At 49.6% G+C, this 22,670-nt stretch overlaps 1 protein-coding gene across 1 annotated transcript in view; it reads left to right on the top strand.

Moving 5' to 3' along the window:
• Positions 1-3,009: 3,009 nt before the first annotated feature.
• Acss1 (acyl-CoA synthetase short chain family member 1) overlaps positions 3,010-22,670 on the top strand; it is a 47,966-nt gene continuing 28,305 nt past the window's right edge. Inside the window, exons 1-2 of the mRNA XM_050132082.1 lie at positions 3,010-3,370; positions 11,908-12,004. Coding sequence (XP_049988039.1) covers positions 3,058-3,370; positions 11,908-12,004 — 410 coding nt within the window. The 5' untranslated portion in view covers positions 3,010-3,057. The remainder of the gene's footprint in view (positions 3,371-11,907; positions 12,005-22,670) is intronic.

Below are 22,670 nucleotides of genomic sequence, written 5' to 3'. Positions count from 1 at the left end.
GTGCAAGGGTTGAGTCCATGGAGGTGACAGAAAAGACCTGTGGCTAAAGGGCATTTGAAGAGGTCTGAAGGAAATGGAGGGAGGTAGTCTGCGTGGATTGTGGATTTCTAGGACAAAGTGATCCTGGCAGGACAGCTAGTATGTGTAAAGGTCCTGAGGCAGCAGTGTGCCTGCTGCTTGGAGGACAGGAGCCCAGTGTGGCTGTAGCCTGAGAAAAACGAGGGCAGAGAAAACACATCCTGGAGGAGACAAGGCTGGAGCAGGTAGACCCTTTCCCCCTCTCTCTTACATTCCTTCCCTTTCTCCTTCTCTTCTCTTTTCCGTTTCGAGACAAGGTCTTGCTACATTGTCCAGCTGGCAAGAGGTCCTTCTTCCTCAGATTTCCAAATAGTTGGAATTATGAGCATAACCCTCTGTCCCTGGGCAGCATGGCGTTTTTCATACTGGACTGTGCACATATGTCTTCTGGGAATGTGGGAACATGCCGGGTGTAAACCTCAAGCCTGTGACGGGGTCTGGCATTCTGCATGTCTCAGACTTCACAGAAAAGGACCATGCTGTTATGAGTTAGGGGAGGAGACGCTGGCATGTTCTGAGTTCAGAGAGACCTCATCTGACCTTTGTTTTCCTTTTCTATCCTACTTTTCTTTCTTTTTTTAAATCCCTGATAATGGGGATGGAACCCAGGGCCTTGCACGTGCTAGGCAGCAGCTCTACCACTGAGCCACACCTCCAGACAGCTCCAGCCCTTAGCTTCTATTTTAAACAAGCTGCATTAGGTGACTAGGCCATAGAGGGAAGGAGTGAGCACAACTAGAAGTCCACTGAATGATAATTAAAAACAATGTTGAGACAGGCAGAGCTCTGTGAGTTCAAGGCCAGCCTGTGAGTTCCAGGACAGGCTCCAAAGCTACAGAGAAATCCTGTCTCAAAAAACAACAACAACGACAACAAAAAATGTTGAGTGGTTCATGTGGGGGATGAGTGAGGTAGGGGGTGAGGGAGGGTGAGGGGTATTATTCTGAAGTTGATCCCCTGAGCAGGTATAGAGCCTCAAAGGGGATGCGTCTCTGTGCAGAGCTGGTCCTGGCTATGAGCTAGCGCTATCCCTCATCTCTGTGGACTCGCTGCTTCCCGAAGGCATGGCAGCTGGGAAACAAAAAAGTGGTACTCAGGGCTGCTGAGGCTTCAGGGTCTATCCAAAGACCGTCAAAGCATCACTTTTGCCAGGTCCTATGGAGTAAAGCTAGGTCAACCCAGACTTAGGGGGAGGAAGGCTTGATCCTCATCTTTTTAGAGGGTTAGGTGCATGGGGAATAGAATTCATGCTAAGCACAAGTTCTGTAACTGGGCCACACCCCTAACTCAGCCTCCTTGTCCCGATGGAACAGGAAAATTCCAAGTACACACTAGAAGGGGGAGTGTTGGTGGGCATCTCTCAGACCGCCTGGCTGAGCCAGATCTTTCTCCTGCTTATAATTCTATATGTCCATTTCAAAAGGGGATTTGATGGTATAGTTGGGGGTGCTGGGTGTTACCTTCTTCTTCCACTAGTCAGCCACGTGTTCTTTTGTAAGTCTCTTTTATTAGTTTGGACTGTTTCCTTATTTATTTCAGCACTGTATAACCTTTTGTTCTACTATGTTTTGTTTTTGGCCCTCACCAAGTTTTAGTTTTGTTTTGCTTCTTAAGGCGGAGTCTTTCAATACTGTCCAGGCTCCTCTCAAACTCATGGTCTCCAGTGAGTGAATTCTGCCTCAGCTTCCTGAATAGCTGGCACCCCACGGGTGCTCCACTGTGCCCAACTAGTTAGCGACAAGTGCTTGACTGAGGGCAGGCAGGGCAATTGCCTGCCCTCCTCACTCCTCAGCTCATCCACAGTATCCCCCTCCAAGGGAATGACCTATCCGCAGCTGTCAGCCAACAGGAAGGAGTCTTTGCCAGCCCAAAGAACTCAACAAACCAGTTTTTGAAAATCCCCCACCCCTAGTGTTTGTTTTTATTATGTATTCATTTCTTGGTTGGTTCTTTGAGAAAAATCAACAAGATAGACAAACCCTTATCCAAACTAACTAAAAGGCAGAGTGAAAATATTCAAACTAGCAGAATCAGAAATGAAAAGAGGGATATAACAACAGACACCGAGAAAATCCAGAGAATCATTAAGCCATACTTCAAAAACCCGTATTCCACAGAATTGGAAAACCACTTCTTAAGTACTTAGAGACACATTTCTTTCTAGTCTTGATTCTTCAATAATAAAACCTTCATCCCCATGACGGAGCTGATGGCGCATAGTGTTAACCAGGCCAGCCGTGTTGTGGACATAGATTTTAATCTTCACCATAGCTTCCACCACCCCCAAGCACCAAAAGTTTCCAGAGTAAAAAGCTACACCTGCCAGGACAGGGGTCGGCAGCTGGGTAACGTGAGTAACTGTCACCGGACTCTGGCCATCTTAGCACTTTCTTCCCGACTTGAAGGCCAGCAGGCTGGTTCATCAGCCCTTTAGCCCTCCAGGGGTCAGTTCTGTGTGAGTGGCGTGGTGGTACAGGCCCGCACCATTGGGAGAGGGGTTTGGTCTCAGGAGATCACCCAGGGAGGAAAGATTTGACTTCAGTCTCTGGAATGCTGAGCCACACCATCTGTGCTCTTGGCTCTCCTTAGTCGCTTTTCCAATCCGGTCCTTCCTAGCTCCGAGCGCTGCCGACGTCCCAGGTCGGGAGCCTGGGCAGACCAAGTACTTGCGGCTGCTGCAGCGAGCGGGGAAAGTTCTCTGATTTGCACAAAGCGATCGCAGAAACCCAGGAACCTGATGTCGAGAGCGAGGGCTGGCCTGACAGTGGGCGCACAGCAACCCCACCCCCAATCCCTACCCCCACACTGCGCGCACCCCTCTCCAGGCCGGAGAAGAGGTGGGGCCGGGTCAGGCTCAAGGAAACGCTTCCCTGAAGCCGGGGAGTAGTGGGTGGTGGCCGCGGGGGCGGAGCCGGGGCGGGGCGGTGGAGACTCTTAGGGGCGCCCAGGCTCCCGCACCCGCGTGGGGCGTCGGGCGAGATGGCGGCGCGCAGCTTGGGCAGCGGTGTGGGGCGACTGCTGCGTGGCCTGCACGGGCGCTCCGGACAATCGGGGTGGTTGCTGAACTTGTCCCGATCGACCGCCACTCGGCTCCTAGGCAGCGTTACCCCGGCAGCGCAGCCAGGCTCGTACCCTGCATTGAGCGCTCAGGCGGCCCAGGAGCCAGCCGCTTTCTGGGGGCCTCTGGCCCGTGACACACTAGTTTGGGACACCCCCTACCACACTGTCTGGGACTGCGACTTTAGGACGGGCAAGATCGGCTGGTTCCTGGGAGGCCAGTTGAATGTATCTGGTGAGTGGGTTGCTGGGGACCAACTCAGTCCCGCCGAGACTCGGGAGGCCCCCTGTCAATAGCAGCTGTCCCTAGGCCGTGGTCCCTTTCTCCAGTATGCTTCACCACCCACTCTAATCCTTGTGCCACGTCACCGTGTTCTGCATCCCACCCGGTTAGAGACTGCAGCCTGCGGAGCACCAGCTACGCGCCCAAACCTGCAGGGCTGGCTCAAGCGGGAAAACTTGAGGATAGCCGGTTGGAGGTCATAATCGCCCACTCTAGCGCAGATTCTGGGGGCACTTTCTTCAGACTTTAACCTCGAAGATCCCCAGCGCGGTGGGCACACAGTTCACGACCCGAGATAGGCCTCGGTAGAGAGTCCACATGCTCCAAGAGCCTAGACTTTTCTGCTCAGGAGTCCCCAGGTCAGCGGGATAAACTCACTGTGTAGGTTGTTACCATCAGCTACGGTGCTAGGGTGCTAGGGTGCTAGCTAACGTTAGCGGCTCCCCTGGGGACAAGCCCTGCAGTGTAAACAGTGCCCTGGTGGGTGCAGGAAGAAGAAAGCGCCAGCCGCTGGGAGGGAACTGCTTATCTCCTCCCTTAGGGGTGTGTGGGCAGGAAGTTCTGGGTCTCAGAACTGCACCCCAAAGACAAACGTCTGCAGTCTCAAAGGCTGGTAACCCCAGCATGCTGGAGGTTGAGTCGGGAGGAGCAGAGCTAAGCTGACTGAAGGCCAGCTTGGGCCATGTAGCCTCCTCCTCGTTCTCCAAGAGACACACCAGTCGCTAGGTGTCTGTTTCCTGATGAACCTGGATTCCCTACTGCTAAGGTTGGAGGCAGGGGCGTACACAGCTCACTGAGGCATTGAGTGAGCCAAGAACTGAAGGAGGGCTGGAGAGACAGGCTGAGCCTCCGGGCCATAACAGGGGTTCAGGGACTTCTGCCTTCAACGGAGTGGGAGTGAGGGTTGGTTGGGTCAGAGATGCTTCAGAAAGGAATCGAAGGTCATCAGGCAAGGTGATGCTTTGTTCAAGGACCAAAGTTAGAGGTGGAATCTGCTGTCTGACGGGTTCACTTGAATTAAATTTGGCGCGTCTCAATGTCCCCATTTGTAATTAGAGTAATACTCATTTGTTAAGCTGGCTGTGCTAACACAGGGCTGGGAGATACTGAACCTTGTCCAGGCTTAATGGTAATCAATAAGCTGTATCAATTCTGATTTACTATATTCAGAAGTTATAGGTAATGTCTGTTTTTTTTTCTTTTCTTTTTTGTTTCAAAGCACAACACCTTAAAGAAACTTTGGACCAGTCCTTTTTTGTTTCCATATTATATTTTACTTGACAAGTTTAATCTAAATGAGTCTCTTGCTAGATAGGCGTTGCCTTTAGACTTGAGTCAGCAACATCTTGAACTTGGGGGAAGAAGTTCTTGGGTCTGCAGAACTGATGGAATGTGCCTTTGAAGTGAGTAAAGTAGCCTGTTGCAGGGGAGGGCAGAAAGCTGCAGCTTCTCTGGGAACCTCCCTCGGCTAAGAGGCCAAGGGCACGGGGACACCCAAGCTTGCAGCTGATAAGGATTGCTATCGACCTTCTGGTGAGGCTTGGGTGTGGTCTTCAAGGGATTCTTTGGCCTCTGTTCTTCCACTTTTAGAGCTGTGCGAGCCAGAGGCTGAGCTTCAGTGAGCTGACCTGCAGGAAGGCAGCTTCTCCACATGCCCAACGGCCTGTCTGTCAGCAGCATCTTTGTCCTTTACCAGTCTGCAAAGCCCAGAGGTCACAGTGTGAAAAGGGGACAGACTGCAGCTGCCCCGGGAGTCACCTAGGAAGTTGTGAAGTGGTTGAACTGTTTGGGCCTGATCTGGTTGTCACATGCGATAGTCCCAACTTCTTCCAAAAAGTCTGGAGTGACACTATTATCCTTTCAGGGATCTCCAGACTGATGAATGCTTCTCAAAGCCTGGTCCTGGACCAGTAGCCTTCTCAGGGAGCTTTTAGAAATGCAAATTCTGGGGCCCCTTAGGTTTAGAAACCGTGTGGCTGGGCATCTTCCAGCTGCAGGTGCTGGAAGTAGAGTTTGGGGGTTTCAGCTATGCCTTTTGCACTACATTGACGTCTCAGTTCTTACTGTGCTGGGCTTCCCGTGTTTCCTTATATGTGAACTAAAGAGAGGAGTGTGTTCTAGACCCCGGTAGGTAGTTATCACTGCTTCATACTTTCTCTTTAGCGGTGCAGTGCTGCAGGCTACAAGACCATCTCTTACCCTCGGAGGTCCTAGGTCAGGACTCTGGACAGGGCCCACGGGGTCAACTCTCCCTGATGGCTCAAGCTGGAGCCATCTGCCTGCCTGCTTCTCACTTCCTACCCGGGCCTGAGTTGGTGCTATGCTTAGAACGTAGTTCATCCCCTGGACTCCGCAGTAAAGTCCCTTTGTCAGGTCTTATGAGGGAGGTAACCAGGATTAGGGAGGTAATCAGGGCAGAGGCATAAGGTTCAGATCGTGGTGTTTAATAAGAGGGAGAGGCCAGAAGAAAAACTGATGTCTCATGCTGTATGAAGCATTGGCTTAGAACTCCTTCGGTCGGCAGAAAAAAAAAAATCACCAGATGCAGGCCTTTGAACTGTGATGTAAATAATTGTTTTCCTTTGTAAAGGTAGTCAGCCCCTGTTCTCACAGCTTCAGGGAATGGACTCCTACAGATGTGATAGGTGAAATTTCAGGCTGGGCTCAACTGAATCTTGTTCCCCTAATCACACAAGGCTTTTCATAGTTTACTGGCTAGGTTCTGCATCCAGAGGGCTAAGAGAACCATGCAGAAGATAAGGCTTCTTCTGAGCAGCCTTTTGAAGGCGGGGAGGGAACTTGTTTGCACTTGTTCCCTATCAGATGTGGTTCTCAGTGCACCCAGGTGGGGCTTTTGGTCGGATTAGATGAGATGAAGCCTGTAAATCCCTTGACACTGTCCTTAGCACATTGCAACCCTGGTCACCCATTGCTGTTAATCATTAGTGAAACCCTCGGTGGAAGCAGTGACCTTGAGTTTGCCCTTCAGGAATGCAGCTGAGTACTGTGGTAGACCCCGTGTGTTTGAGTCCCATAGCCTGGGGTGAGTGGGAAGCAGGAGGCTGGAGGATGCACAGGAGCCTGAATGGCTCTCAAGGGGCCACAGACTGCATCCACCCCACAGACTGCATCCACCCCACAGACTGCATCCACCCCAAGCTGTGACAGTGAGCTGAGATTTGGAAGCCCCTTGGTTTGGAGGAGGGTACAGTCTCCAGGCCCTTCCTTGACTTGCCTCTAATGCTTTATAAAAAGAAGTGTTTCACAGTCGGGTCTTTGGAAAGTCACACTGTAAAAGGGATTCTTTCTGGCCTTGATCATTTGGCTCTGCTCTCTGTAGGGCTCCACAGTTATTTTTGCTCCGTGTAGGTACACCCAGGATGCCAGGAAACTGCAAATCCAAAGCCAGAGGTCATGGTGTCTATGGTTGCTTTCACCATACACATCTTAGTTCTGTTTTTCTAAACCCCAGACCTTGAGTCTGACTTATTTCAATGTGTGCCTTCTTACTCTAGCAAGAGTATGCACACGAACTTTTTTGGAGACAAGGTCTCATATTTTAATCAAGCTGGCCTGGAATTCCTGGAGATCCACCTGCCTTTGTCTCTGAAGTACTGAGATAAAGGCATATTACCACCCTGCCTGGCTTAAATAAACTATTTTTAACTAACCGTTGAATACCAAGACATCTTGAGTGCTCTTTTTTCTTCTTCTATGCTGGGACTGGAACTTAGGGTCTCAGGCAGGCTAGGCTGGTGCTCTGCCACTGAGTGCTACCCACAGCCCTCTCGATGCTTTAGGAACACTGCACAAATAGAAGTCACGTTGCTGAGGTTCTTTCCTCGATGGCAGTGACTCAGCCGTCATGCTGATGCTGAGATGTTGCGATGGCAGACAAAGCTTGTCTAGGTTTTTTAAGGAACTCCAAGTGAAAATGTAGCTCCAACCTCATGGAGGTGGAGCTTCTGGAAGAATCCGAATTCTTCTCACTTGTCAGAAGCAGGACTTGCTTTAAATAGCAGTTGCTTCTGGAAAGTTGGCAAACGCAACTTTCAGAACGAAAGTTCTCAAAATGTGCCAGGGAAGCTCGCTATTTAAAGAAAGCCATTGTGAATCCTCAGTGTGGTAATAACTCCAGTTTCTTTTCGTGACGACTGAAGCTTTGTGTTCTGGGGCCACTTAAATTCGAGCTGGGTGTGAGGGGGGGGATATATTTAAGCAACCAATCAGAGCCTTTGGATTAGGGGTGTGGCTTAGGAGTTTAGTACTTAGGCAGCACTAAGAAACCCTGCATCCCATTCCTAGCCCTGTAGAGTCAGGGGTGGGAGTCTGAAAATTCCTACGTTATTGTGTGTCGTCTTTCTAAAGGCGGTAACAGCACTCTTGCAATTTTTGAGTTGCTAATGGAAAGTTTTAATAAACAAAATAAAAGAAAGAAAAAAGAACTGCCAGGCAGCTAGAGGGTCAGTGTTAAGCAAATTATTTCAAAAGAGAACAAGAAATAAAATATAAACATCCAAATGGAAAAAAAAATAAAAATAAAATCTCTGAGTCATTAACAAGTATTAACTGCTCAGAGATTGTGTTAGGATCTGGCCTGGAACATGTGCTACAGTGAGACAGTCCATGGCTGAGTAGGAGGGTGCCTCTCCTACTTTCAAGGACTATATTCCATTCTTGATGGTGCAAACATGGAATGGTTGGTGTTCTGTTCTATAGATGGAGACACAAAGGCCCAACCTCAGAAACAGTGGAAAATGCCCATTGTCATAGCATCTGAGCTGAGACAGATTACAAATCTATGGCTGGAAGGTGGAATTGCAACGATGTGATTTAACATTCTCAGTTGGACAACACTTAAGTCTCGTAAAACGTATCAAATGATAGCTGGCTTTTATAGATAGAGAAGGGCTGAGAAAAGCCCAACAGAGATCAGAAAACTGATTGGCTTTTTCAGCCACTTCCCTTGAAAGGCAGAGCCAGGCAGATAGGATAATATGAAAATAATGAACAGCTCACCTAGGCTCTGTCTGCTTTCCTTTTGTGTATAAGCATATAGGTGGGGGAACTTCACAACCAGGCACACTGAAAGTTTGGCTCCAATTTTTGTGTCTCCCTTCTTGAGTTCTTCAACGGGCTGATAAGCGGTCATGTTTTAGCTTGGTGATGTGAACTTTAGCATGAACAACTCTATTTTGATTTCTAGTCTGGTTCATGCTGGAGTTTAGACCAAAACAGTGGTCTCCTGTAATTTTTATTTAACACAGTAAGCAAGTAAATCTGTATTGGGATGATGTGCTCAAGATTTCCACAGGACTGGGGAAGAACTGTGGCCTTCAACCAGTCCCCATGAGAAAGGAACCTTATGGCCCTTGTGACCCAGATGGTGGGAGGAGGAATGGGCACTCCTGGGCAGAAGAAGGAAGTGTTACATGGTGTGGGCCACTGAGAAGTTGGAGGACAGGGGCTCACTGTGTGCTGGGGACTTGAAAGGCTCAAAGTAGGAGGTGGGGTTTGTTTTGAGTTCTGCCTTCAGTTGTGCTAGGTCCTGGCCAATCTTCCTGTAAATGCTTGAAGGTGAAATTTTCTTGTCTGACTGCCCAGTTCTTTGGATATGTTAAACATAGAGATTTGGTAAATCCTTCATGTCTTCCTTCACTCCTCCAGCTCCTTCCCCATGAGTTCCCTTTCCCTCCTGCCTCTTCCCCATTTCTCTTCTCTCTCCTCCTCCTTTGCTTCCTCCCTCCCCTTTACCTTCCTCTCTCCTATTTTTCCTCTCTGCTTCTTATCTTTTCTCTCTGCCCCTTCCCTCGCTTCTTTCTTCTCCCTTGTAACTGAGGAAGCAGAGGGAATTATAACTATGTACTAAAAACCATCATAAACATGGCATTTTAGGACTATGGTTCTGCCAGATCCATACTGTGGTGGCTCTAAGGAATGGGATTATTCTGTTGGTATGTTCCTCGGGAATACTGTGACTTTCTCAGACCCAATCTTAAGACACACTTGGGGGCAACTAATTCTTAGGCTCTCTTAGAGTCAGGGGTTTCTATATCAACTGGATTAAATATAATCCAGGCTTGATATAAATGACAAGGACATTGTCCATAGTTAGTGAGTGGCTGGCCAGGGGCCAAACTTGCGGATTTTTTTTTTTCAGGCAGCTCCAAGGCTGCCAGGCAGTAAGGCATGGCCAGGTGTCACACAGAACTAGCAAGGACCTTTGCTTACACCCCACCCCCAACCAGGAAGAGAAAGAAATGGAATCCCCACTGATTCTGGAAGCTACATATGTAGTGGGTGTACATGTAAACATACAGGCAGCTGCCCCTGTGTGGTCCTAAGACAGGCTAGAGCAAGACTGTTTGCTTAAAATGCACAGACTCTGCTAGGGCTGGTGTGCTTCACGGGGCCTAGGCCCCTACGTGGGACCAAGCTCTTTGGGGAGTCTGATGCCACTCAAGTGTGAGAAGCGTAGGGTTCATAAACCGGGACAGGCTAATGTTCCTGTGTTTCCTCTGGGGGAGCATTGGATTTGGGGATCTATTCTGAGCTGCCTAGATTTGTGCCATCCATCAGCCCCAGGAATGGGTATAGAAGACCACCCAGCTATACCACCTGTGCTAGGCCTTCTTCATCACCTTTCTCAACCTGCCTTTCTTCTTGGTATAAAACAGGTGGGATAACTTGTTGGGCTTTGCAATGCTGAGTGAGGGTCTCAATTCAGACTCAGTCACTCTCTGGGGAGGAAGGATGCATAGTACCCTGACTGTCCTGGGAGCAGGCAATGTTCTGTGGTGTCAGAGCCCCTTCCTTTGGGCAGGTTCACTAGGACACCAGGACCTCTGTAAGGTTGCTTCCTGTTGCATCTGACCACTCCACTCAGGGTGACAAAAGTCAGGGTGGGTTAGAGCAGAGGTTCCCTGGAGAGAATATGGGCACACATCTCCTGTGGCTTCTCAACACCTTCTAGGAGGTGTGAAGAACTTCAATTTGTTGCTAGCTTCCTGGTGTCTAGAGCAGCGTAGACTTCCTGCTCTTAACCAGTCCTGTCCTGATTTTCTCTCAGGACTTTCTGTGGCGTTGATTCTCAGGTGACCCTTTCCAACTTGTCAAGACCAGCTCAGAGTCACCTCTATGGCCAGGCAGCTGAGGACGTGGCCCTGTACCAAATGGTAACCTCTTCGCTGGCTGCTTAGAAACCATAAAACCCTGAGTTTAGAATGAAAACTCTTGGTGTTTGGGCATTCATGTACACACAGATATACATACACACAGACAGACAGATAGACACACACCACACACACACACACACACACACACGCACGCATGTACACACGCAGCACAATGATAAGCTAGACTCAGCCTGGGGCACTGTCAGCACACACGCACGCACGCAAGCACGCACACAAGCACACACGCACGCATGCAACACACCACATTGGTAAGCTAGACTCAGCCTGGAAACACAGTCAGCTGCCCTCTGAAGCTAGCTTGCTAATTTCTTCCCCAACAGCTTTGCATCTGTTCTCATCTGCCCATTGTTTCGCTGTTCTCCACAGTTCTAAGGTTCAAATGTCTGTGGAATCATACCTCTTCCCAACCCCGCTTTGCCACAGCAGGCTGGGCTCAGCTTGCTTCCATCTGCTGCCTAGAACAGTTCTTGACTGTCTGTTTGAACCATTACAAGGAGACTGTGGAGGGCAGTGTGAAGGACCCTGGAGCTAGTCTGAGTCAAATCCAGATGTGACTGTGTGACCTTGGACAGGCTGCTCAATCTCGGTACTTTTCACTTCGGTGACGAGAAATACTGGCAGTGGGTCCCCGAGAGCGCTGTCTACATCCAGGTGCTGACTGGTGCAGTTACTGTTGCAAGTTGCTCTTAGCTTCTGTGAGTGGGTTTGTCTAGTCTGGGTAACTTCAGCCCCAGAGTTCTGTTGGAAAAAGTTATGTGACACCTGCCACAGTCCACCTCAGATGATGGGAGGCCACTGGTGGGAATGTGGCTGGGGAGAAGGGGCCACTCTTTGAACCAGTTTGGATTAAGCTCACCTTTACAATCAGTGAACAGGACGTCAGCAGAACTGAGCCCACTAATCCTCAGGTTTATGGTAAACCAGCCCACTGACCTTGTGTTTTTTCCAGTAAGTCATGTGAACTGAGTTTGGGTAACAGAAGGGGAGGGGATCAGAACTTTCTTGCCAGGCGTGTTTAGGTTAGTACCTACCACGCAGAGAGTCTTGGGTGGTGGTGCCACGTGCAGCCAGTATGGTGACCATTGGAATGACATGATGACCTTAGAGTCTGTGGGGAAGGTCACTTTGTAGAACAGATCTTGATTGTGTCCCTTTTTTTGCTGTTGTGGCAATCACCCTATCTGAGGGAGAAGATCCCCGCTCTGCAGGAATAGTAAACCACAGCAGACCAAATCCCACTCCACCCTCTTCTAAAGCATCCAGAATAACATCTGTTAACTTTTCTTTGCGTAGTCAACTGCCTGGATCAGCACGTGCGGAAGTCCCCTGAGAACGTCGCTTTGATTTGGGAGAGAGATGAGCCTGGGACTGAAGTGAGGATCACTTACAGGTACTGTGTGTCATCTGGGACTCTCAGCACTCTAGAGGGGTCCTGGACCTTTCTATAATTTTGTTTTGGGGAAGGTATGTGACCCCTGCTGCAGCCGTTAACACAAAGGGTTCCCAGTCTGGAAGGACCCTGACTTGGTGTTCGCTTGGTGTTATCTGATGTCTGAAGACTCCTGTAGCAATGTTAGGAACTGGGGAGGCATGGGCTCAATTCTGTTGCTGTGTCTGTCTCAGGACGTGAGATTGTCTAAGCATTGAAAGATGTTTAAGCTTTGGGGATGTTCTGTTATCCCAGGTAAAGGAGATGTGGGCAAGGCAGGCTGTGGCTGGAATCAAAGCACACAGAGCATCTGCCCAACAGAATCCCTGGGCTGAAGATACCCAGACAAGACAAGGCAAATTCATCCTTGGGAGCCTGGGTGTGGGCGGAAGCCTCGGGGCACTCACCATCATTATCTCTTATCACTGAGGTGAAAAACACAGAGATTAAGTGGCTTGCCCAAGGTCAGTCACGTGGTAGCAGACCTGGATTTGACTCGTTTAGCTCCTGGAAACCTCCCACCATCCTGCCCTCTTTTGTTATCTTGTAATGGTCTAAACTGGAAGCCAAGAACTACTCTGTCAGCAATGCCAGCTACTGACCTTTCTCTATATACCTTATGATGGGGGTGGTGGCCGGGGTGATAATTAATACAAGTTTTCGAAGGCAGATATTGCTCCTTGGTTTTGTAAGTGGAGCCTATTCACTATCTGGGCACCGAGTACCAAGAATGTGATGAAGTATCAAGGTTTTTGATGAAGTAGGGACCATTCAGGGAAGTATGACCACTGACTGATGGTGATTTAGATGGGCCTATGGGAAGCTGCTGCCGCCCCTGGGTTGTCTTGCTCACAGATGCTGTGGCACAGCAGGGAGGAGGTTGCCTTTTCACTGATGTCTCATTAGCTGAAGATAGGTGTAACTCTATGAGAGCATGCTTGCCTAGCAGATATGAGACCTCAGGTTCTATCCCTAGCACTGAAGAAAATATTCTTTTGGCTAAAGACACAGTTTAATTGTTTGGTGATGTCTCTGGTTCACCACGTGCCTCAAGTCATGCGTTCTGTGTCTTTCCCTCATCAGGTCTTCTGAGTATGATTATTCTCCTCCAGGTACCTTCAGACTTTCTAAATCCAGTCAGCCATCTAGCAAGAATTTGTTTCAGGCCTTTAGTCAGCTACTGCTGGCTAGAGTAGCCTGCAATAACAACCAAAGCACAGCAGACTACTCGGGCTGCAGAGTGAGGTTGTTTAGGTTGAGATTCAACTGATTCGTAGGAATGCCACGTCCTAGGGGCTGGGGCAGGGAGGTGGGCTGGTAGAGGGGGGACACAGAAGGAGCGTTCATAGACATAGTTTCAGGCCAGGGTTCTGAGCATCGCAGTTACTTGTGGATGCTCAGGTGACCGAGGGGCAACCAGACACTCATTTTCCACTTGCTTCAGGAATTCTAGTTTTATTCCAGACCATATTCAATCCTGGTATAAGTGCTCAGGCTGCCTTTTGTAGAAAGCAAGGAGACTTAAAAAAATTTGGCATTTTAATTATTTTTAAATTATGTATGTATGTGTGTGGGTATGTGCATGAGAATACAGGTCCTCAGAAGAGGACATTGGATCCCCTGCAGCCAGGGGTAGAGGTGGTTGGGGGCCACCTGATGTGATGTTAGGAGCTGAACGCTTCTGCAAGAACAGTGCCCACTCTTAAGCACTGAGCCAACTCTCCAGTCCCAAGGTGACAGTTTCAATCATGTGTAGCCCCTGGTGGTGTTACTGGCGCACTCATCCCTTCAGTCCTCAGGCATATTGTAACCTTCATAGCTACAGGGCTGTTAGCAGACTTGGGCGCTCTCTCCCTTGCTGGGCTGAGTTCAGGGCCTGTATTGTTTCTATCCTCTGGTACCTGGCTTCAGCCTCCTTGTGGCTCACTAACTAACAGCATTTTACTACCAGGAGGCTGGTATGAAGAGATTTTTGGGTGGCTCCTGTACAGGGGCTCGTTGGGAACACTGCTTGTGTGAATTGGCTAGTTCAGCTGCTGCTTCGTGAGGATATTGGGTCCACTCCGTTTGCATATCCACATACATCCTTCTGATAAAGGTCAGAGGCAGCCGCTTGGGCGCTGTCATGTGTGGCAGGCCAGAGGCACCAACTAGAGAGCTGGGGTCCTGCCCCGATGCTGGCTGAAGGACTGGTGTTTCCCTGCCTCCACATCCCAGGTATGCTTAGAGTGGTGGATAGGCAGGCCACGAAGAATGCCCTGTGACCAGATGCAGCGGTACTTGGCAGTCTGTGGGCTGCTGAAATTTGTGGTTGAAAGTTAAAGGTAAACCACCTGGAATGCTCAGGATCGCAGCCAGCTCATTAAAGTCAAGAGAGACTTGAGGTGAGGTTGACGGGAACGAAGCAGCTCCCAGCCAGCCAGACGCATTACTAGGTACGAGTGAAGTGTTTGCTAAGCTGCCCCTCTATAAACATGCAGAGTTTGTTCACGGTGCTTTGGTTGGTCTCTGATGGCTTAGAACTAGAAGGCTGTGTGTGTTGTTAGGACAAAGTGCTACACACACTGTAATTGCAGCAAGTGTGTGCAGGCCATCAGTTAGTGCTTTCCAGGGACATTTTAGGCATTTGACTTGCTTCTGGTTGTCATGCCAGTAGACAGACAGACACATATTATACCTAGCATATTCCCTCGGAAATAATGTGATTTCCTTCCAGATGTCCCTGTGGCATTGGCACTCAAGGTGCTTCAGGATAGTCACAAGCCCCGTAGACTCAAAGGTCAAGCTCCAGACTCAGACTTTTTGTGTGTGTGTTTTATTCTGCTAGGGATCAAATTCAGGACATTGGTTATGCCAGGCCAGGCAAGTGCCCTGCCACTGAGCTACACTCTATCCCTGACCATTTAAAGATATGCCATGTGGCTAGGGATGGTGGTGCATACTGCAACCACAACACATAGGAACTGGAACACAGCAAGTGTGAGGCCAGGCTGTGTTACCCGGAAAGCCACTGTCTACACACACACACACACACACACACACACACACACACACACACCACCCCAAAATAATACACAAAGAAAACACAAGGGTTGCAGATGCAGCTAAGTGGTGGAGCAGCGGGCCCTGAATTTAATATCTGCTACTGCCAAGAAAACAGGAGAGAACCCAGAGGGGTTGTAGTTGTTACAGGTAATGGTGATGGCAACATGTTTTTTCTGGTTCCACGAATCTAAGTGGCTTAGATGGCTGCATACAAACAGAACCTGGGAGTCTCAGGTGATCTGTAGAGAGAACCTCCCTGAATGGCACCGGTGGTCTTGGTCATGTTTTTATCTTGGTCCTTTTTGGTTCAAAATATCCTCCTGGCTGATGATCTGACAAAGCTGTGTGGTCTCCCAGGGCACCACTTTCCTCTCTGTAAACTTGAGTGAAAATGACTTTACAAGGTTGACCCACAGAAGCTGGCCCAAGCATATGCCTACCCATGGTTATACACAGCAGCTGGCCAGTGAGTATCTTTCAAAACGCCATGACAGGATTGCTTTAAAGACTATGATTTAATTAGATAAGAATAATCATGCCAATTTTTATTATTTTCAACATTTCAACATTTCAACATTTTGTTATGGAAAAACTTCAGACAGTGCAGCCATCTACTTGTCATTCAGATTTTGTGGTGTGGTATCTCTATCCCTTGTCTGTTACCCATCCTCTTTTCTGATGCATTTCAAAGTGAGTTGTGAACATCAGTACTGCATTAGCCACCCCCCCCATCACTACAAATATATGACAAGAAACAAAGGAGGGGAGGAGGGGCTTAGTTTTGGGTCACAATTTGAGGGCATACAGTCTCGTGCTGGTGAAGGAATAGCGGTGGGCTGTTGTCTGGGTGCTGGAACTTGAGACAGTCACATTATGTGGAAGTCAGGAGGCCGGAGAGAGAGTTCAGGAAGGAAGTGGGGCCAGACTATAACCCTTAGGACCTGCTCCCGAGTGACCCACTTACCCCAGCAAGGTTCTGCCTTCTAATGTTTCTAAACAGCACCGGTTGCTGGGAAACAAGGGTCCAAACACACAGGTCTCTGAGGGGGATGCCATAGTCACTCGAGCCTGTCGGGTGCTCTCCTCCCAAGCTCTCCAGCATGCATGTGATTAACCAGAGGATAGCCAGGACACGCTTATTTTTCTCTTTTGATATGAGATTTACTGGCAATGAACCCATTTGCTGGATTTTGACTCAGGAAAACGCCAAGGAAAATGCTGTGTAACCCAAACCTCTATTTTAAATTACTCCTCAGGGATTATTAGTTCTTCTATCTAGCTCCCCAAATACTGTTGATCAGAGGATCAGGGTTTTTTTTTTTTCTGACATAGTTTTTATTCCAACCCTATAGATAAGAGACAGATTCAGAGAGATATTGTTTGTTTATGGGCAAATGACTGGTGTGGGTGGGGAGCCGCAGTTAGACCTGCATCAGCAAGTTCGGTGCCCTGAACCCACAACAAGTGCTAAGGGCCACGTCAGCAGATGTTTCTGAGGCTTGATGGATCCTGGGATGAAGCCCGTCAGAATGAGCCGTGTCAGCATCTGGTCTGGGATCAAGCTTGTCAAGAATGGACACTGATGTGTGGCCTTCTTCAGGTGCCCAGGGTTTCTCACCACTGGTTCTAATGAGTCCTCTCGACAAGTGTAATTCTGAGGAATCTGGTTTGGTGAACTGGCAGCTCCTTTACCCAGGTGGTGGGATTCAACACCGAATCACACCACCATCCTGGGAACGCACAGGAGTCACCACAGTGTGCCTTGTGTGGAGGTGAACTCACACGTGCACATACTCCCACCCACCACCTCTTAGACCCACCCCCACAGCGTAGCCCCAGAGCTGCTTTGTGCTTTGTGTGGGCTGTGTCACCATCCTGGGAGAAGACACACCCTGCGTGCCTTATTAGCCTTGGTCTATGGGACACACCTGTGCCCTTCAGGAATATGTATTCTGCACCCTGGCCTATAATAACCCACTTCACGTGGCCTTTTGTATGTGGCCATAAACTCAGAGCTGTGAGTAGTGAGGCAGATGGAGCCAGTTCCCTGGCACATTCTGCCACAGGGCACCTGGAGTTCAGCTTGGATGTCCTGGGTCCACCTCCCAGCAAGTTGGCAGTGTGACCATAGGGAAACAACAGGCTGAGTTCCCCTTATGTTTGTGAATAGCGGTTGAAAGACGTCACCAGGCAGAGTGTGGATAATCTGGTCCTTCCTGAGGCAGGTGGCCTCATTTCATTTGAACAATGCCCCATTTCACCCCCCTGGGTGTTTCTCATATGACAACCCTAAACACCTCAGGTGGGCATTGCAGAGACTCAGGGTACATGTGGAGAAGCCCCATGGGACTGTGCCATGGTTTTTATGGTGCCGATGTTTGTGGTCCTATATTGGGCCTTTGTAGCAGGTAGGACACACTCTGAGGAGGCAGCAGGGTCCAAACTTGCAATGGGGCCAATAGGATGCTGCCTGCCTGCCTCCAAGGCCTCAGTGAGCATCTAGGGGAGGGTGTCCTTCTGGCATGCTGGCCTGGGCATTGGGCATTACTGTAGAGGGTCGTAGGGAAGTGCGGAATGGTGTCTGGGCCGTGGGGGGACCTCCCTTTATCCAGGTGGCAGGACTGACAGATAGCACATATTGGAGTCAGAATGGAGATGGGGGAACCTTCATCTGGAGTCCTCTCCCTAAGAACCTATTCTGTCTTGGACCAGTGTTTTCCAATGTGACCAGAAGAGACTGGTCTCTCTGGGTTGAAATGATAGGAAACAGGAAGTCATTCCTTGGACATCAATCGGGGAGGTTCTGGTAGGGCTTGGGTTGAAAGACAGAGGAAGACAAACTGTGAAGGGGTCTGTATAGGTAATCTGGTACCAGGGTGTTCAGAGGGCCAGGTCCATGCTCTGCCTTTTCCCCAACTGTGTGTGACCCAAGGCACATTAGTCCCCTGACTCTCAGTTTTCTCAGTAGCAAAGTGGGATCATGCTTCTGTCTGTGGAGTTGAGTGCTGAGTACGCCACATGTGATGGTTTAGTGTGTGTGTGTATCTACACTACATGTGCATGAGTCCATGGAAGTCACGAAGTCATTGGATCCCCCAGAACTGAAGTTAGAATTAGTTGTGAGCTGCCATGTAGGTGCTGGGAATGGAACCTTGTTCCTCTGCAAGAGCAGTATGCAGTCCTAACCTCTGAGTCAACTCGTAAGTCTTGAATATACTGATTACAAACTTTTCTTCAATACCTGGGTTTCTTACATTGAAGCTTGAAGATGTATTGAATCTTATATGTGACTACTGCTGTATTTTGTTTGTCGTTCTTTTGGACACAAAGGAAGGGTCTCAGAAGTTTATGTTTTAGATGGAAGGATCTTTGGACCGCTAAGAACGTTTATTTATGTCTTAGGAAACCTCTTTGAGGGAGCCCTTTTGAGGTTTCTCTGGGGCAGGCCTGACCAAAGTTCAGTTTGGAGAGCACACAGAAGCAAAGAGCTCCCTTGCAGCTGGGTCCCCACGCTGCAAGCTCCCTTCTGCTAGGTGGCGGTGGCCGGCTTGCAGGAGATGGACAAGCTTCTGCTGCGGGAGAGAAGAGGGACTCAGTTCTCAAGGGGAGGGGCATGGCCTCTGCCCTTGCTTGAGAAGCCTGTGGTGGAGAGCTTCCTTGTTCCTGTTTTGTATTTTTCTTCCTTTTTCTGCAGCCGCTGTAGACGATAGCTTACGAGTTAACTGACTGGCAGGTTTGCTGTGTGCAGCTGTGGCTTCCTGTGACTCTGCCAGCGGGGTCCCCTTTAGGCCAGCAGATGAGTGGATCAGACAGACCTCTTGCTTGTTGAGAAGTGTGAAACTGTTCCTCCTCCTGCACCGCATTCTCTGTTCCACCTCCAGGGACATTTTTTCCATCCCCCTCGCTCTTGCCCTCCTCTTATGCGGGGTACACAGAATGCCATGCCGTAGGGTGCAGCTTTGAGAAGGTGAGGGCAGTTTGTGAGGGTTCCTCCACATGGCCCTCTGGCCTCCAGAAGTTTCTTTTCATCTCTTTTGTGTCCAGTCTCTAGCCTTGCTCTCCTCCCGTTGCTTGTAACCTATGATCTCTCTGCCCCCACTGTGGGATGACCTCAGGTCACTATTCAAGGTTCCAGCCCGGACTCCCAGCAAGCTTCTGGGCTGGTTGGAGTGTCAGACAGCTGGAAAAGCCATTATTCGGTTTGTGCTCAGCTTGACCTCTGCAAGGCATAGAAAAACTCTTCTGGTGTCCCTTGCCTTTCTCAGGGCAGCTCTGCAGCCCAGGGACATACTGTCCGTGTTGCTTAGTGTTGGCTGTCAATGTGACAGGATCCAGAATTGCCTAGCAGACGTACCTCTGGGTTTGTCTGTAAGGAAGTTTGGAGATTAGGTTAATCAGAGTGGGAAGACCCACCCTAACTACAGCAGACCTGTTGCCTAGGCTGGGAGCCCAGACTGGGTATAAAGAGAATAGGAGCTGAACACCACACTCCTCTCTGCTTTCTGGCTGCAGGCACACTGCCCCGCCAGCTTCCTCTCCTCCCTCCTTGTGGCTTCCCTGCTAGGACTGTAATCTCTTGACCTGCAAGACAAAACCATCTCTTCCATCCCTGAGTTGCTTCTTGTCAGGTATTTAACCACAGCAATGAGAAAAACAGTTAGCATACTGGCCATACCCCTCGGTCAGCATCCTGTGTGCACGTAGTGTGCTGCTCACCGACTGGGTCCTGGAGGAGAAGCAGGCACTGAGGGCAGTTGGTGCGAGCAGGGTTGATGGCACCAGAGGACTTGAGAGACATCGGAAAAGGACAGAGAGCTAGCCGAAGAAGGAATGGGAGGTGGGAGAGCGCAAAGATCACTCTATCAATGGAGTGATAGAGGGTTTTGTAAGTCAGGAAGAACAGAGCTCATAGTGTCTGGGCAGAAGTGGGCCTTGCCAGGTGGCTTTCTCTTAGAATAGGGGCCTGTCTCTGCCTGGCACTGCCTTGATTTGGCGAGGAGACAACATTTCACATCTGCTAGAGCCGGCTGAGCTTCCTGGAGAAACCTGGAGAAGAGATCTGGGTCTTTAGTTGGTGAGGTGGATGATTTTGCTGTTTTGTGTGAGGTTGTTGGAGCCTTTCCCACCGGTGCAAGTGGAGATGCCTTTGTTGAACTGCAAGGAAGCCTTGAGCCCTCAGAAAGGGTACCAGACCTGATAAAGTCTCCAGCATTCAGGGGCTAGTGCCTCTCAGCAGGGATGAGCTGCATGACAAAAGGAACAGGGCTTCCCAAGGGAACCATGTGGTGCGCTTTCTGCCCTTGAACCTGTGCCCTCAAGTGCAGTGGGTCCAAACTCTCAGCATCTACAGAACTCATTGGTGTCTGAAAGCCGGGGAGAGGAGGCATGTGGAAAAGGAGTTAACATGGCTGGAATAAAAAAGAGGCATACAGTTACTCTTTCCCCACATTCCAGGCATCAAACAGAAAGTATGACATGATGGACAGTTTCTAGGGAAGGGAAAGAAAAACCAGCTTCAGTTAATTTTAAACACATTCTCGGGGAGGTCGGAGGGCACAGGCTGTTCCGAGGGGCTGCCCGCTGCCGCAAGGCAAGTTTGCTTGAGTTCCCACGCCCTTCATGCCATGCTCGGCCTTCAACCCCTCGTTTAAGGAGTCGTGTCGGAGGTTTGGAATCAGCCAGAGAGGCAAGACTTAACGCCGTGAGCACTGGCACACGCTACAGGACTGTTTTCCCAAGGAAGCTGGTTTTTGAACGCTTGCCAACATGATGGGGTCACGGGAGCTGTCTCTCCTTCTCACAGTATAATGCTTTACCGAGCTGCTCCCAGAAGCAGGGAAAAGCACCCCAGTCTGTGGCTCCTGGGGCAGCATCCTGGTGACCATGTCTGCTGGAATGTCATTCTCTAAGTGTCCAACTGCAGTGTTCTGCGGAGTTCACCGAAAAGCCTCGAAAGAGGGTGGCTCCCAGCTTGGGTCTAGTCTGGAACTTTCTGTGGAAACTCGGCTTCTCTGTTTTGCCACACGGACCGGTGCAGAGTGAGTGCTGGAAATCCATCAGGTGGCACGGGAGCCATGCAAACCGGGAACAGGACCCGAGACGCGTCCTGGGGCGATTTATTTATTTATTTATTCGTTACCACTGGGAAAGCTACATTCCTCTTCATGTATCACCAGGAAGAGGATTCCCTGCGTGGCTTTGGAGCAGCAAATATGTCTGTAGGCCAGGGTAAAGTGTTCTGCCAGGCCCAGCTGTTTTTGCTGGCTTCCATGCTGGGATTCTACCAGCTCATTGGGCCCCCGGCCAGTGAGAGCCTTCAGAGTGCTCACTGCTTTGGCATTTGCCTGCTCTGGGTTGTGAGCTGCGCTTTGTGCCTGGAAGAGAGAGAACTTCCTCTCCAGAGGCAAGAGGTAGGCCAAAGGGAAACCAGGCGTTAATGAGAACAGAGTCCTTCTCAGGTCTAACTAGTTACTTTTATCCTGCAGGGGGATATTTTTGGCTGGCAGACTGCTGACTTTGGTCAGGGCTGCTGTGGGATTTGACCTGGACATGCCTGGGGCAACAGGGGGGGCAGAAGGCGCTGAGTATGGTGTTTTACCCCCCCCCCCCCCCGCCCAGCACCTCTTTTCCATTCTGTAGATACAAAGAAAGGCTTCTTTTAACATTCAAGTTAGTGGATTTTGATCTGTTCCTTTGCTACTTTCCCCGTTTTCAAAAAGGTTTATTTTTAAATTATGTGCGTCGCGTGTATCTCTGTGTACATATGTGCCCCTAGGTGGAGGTGACCCAAGGGTCAAGAGACTTTGAATCCCGTCTGGAGCTGGTGTCACAGGCTGTTGTTAGCTGTCTGGTGGAGGTAGTGGGACCTGAACTTGGGTTCTCTGCAGTGCGAGCAGTGTGTTCTTTTAACTGCTGAGCCATTTTTCCAGTCCCTTAATCCCCTTTTGAACAAGTCAGCCTCTGGTTCCTTCCCGTCCCCATCTCCTGTGCTGGGGATGGAGCCCAGAGCCTCACACATGCCAAGCACAGGCTGTTGCTGAGCTTTCCTCTCAGCTAGTCCTCTTCAAAACTAACAGGTATTTAAAGGCAAACTAACTCAAGGGGGTGGTGACCACATTAACATGGCCGACGGGGGAAATCATGACTTTGGGGAAGCTTTATATTAGAAAGAAAAGAAGTTATTGGGATACTGGGGTTCATGAGAAAAGCTGGGTAAGAGCTGGACTTTTGGAACTCATTCTTGGCTTTACATCCTGCCCTGGTTAGTTTAACTGAATAGCCTTGAGGAAAATGTGGCTTAGCGTTCATGTGCCTCACTTCCCCATACATAGCAGAACTTTCTTGTCGGACTATCTTTGGACTGCCAGCCCATGCATAATGCCCTGGAGTCGTATTAATTATGACATCTTGGCTTTAGCCTCGGCTTTCCCCCAACTAGCTCTTGTTAATTAGTAGCTTAATCAACCCATATTTTTTAAAATCTACTTTCTACCACGTGGCTCTTCTTAGTATGGTATATCCAACTCGCTCTGCCGGCAAAATCATGGACTTAGATCCCCGCCCCCCCCCCCCCCCCCCCCCC

Source organism: Alexandromys fortis, unplaced genomic scaffold (assembly GCF_014885135.2).
Source record: "Alexandromys fortis isolate MF-2015 unplaced genomic scaffold, M_Fortis_MF-2015_v1.1 scaffold_402, whole genome shotgun sequence".
Taxonomy (NCBI): domain Eukaryota; kingdom Metazoa; phylum Chordata; class Mammalia; order Rodentia; family Cricetidae; genus Alexandromys; species Alexandromys fortis.
The sequence above is the reverse complement of the archived record's forward strand: the minus strand, read 5'-3'. Positions and strand labels throughout refer to the sequence as shown.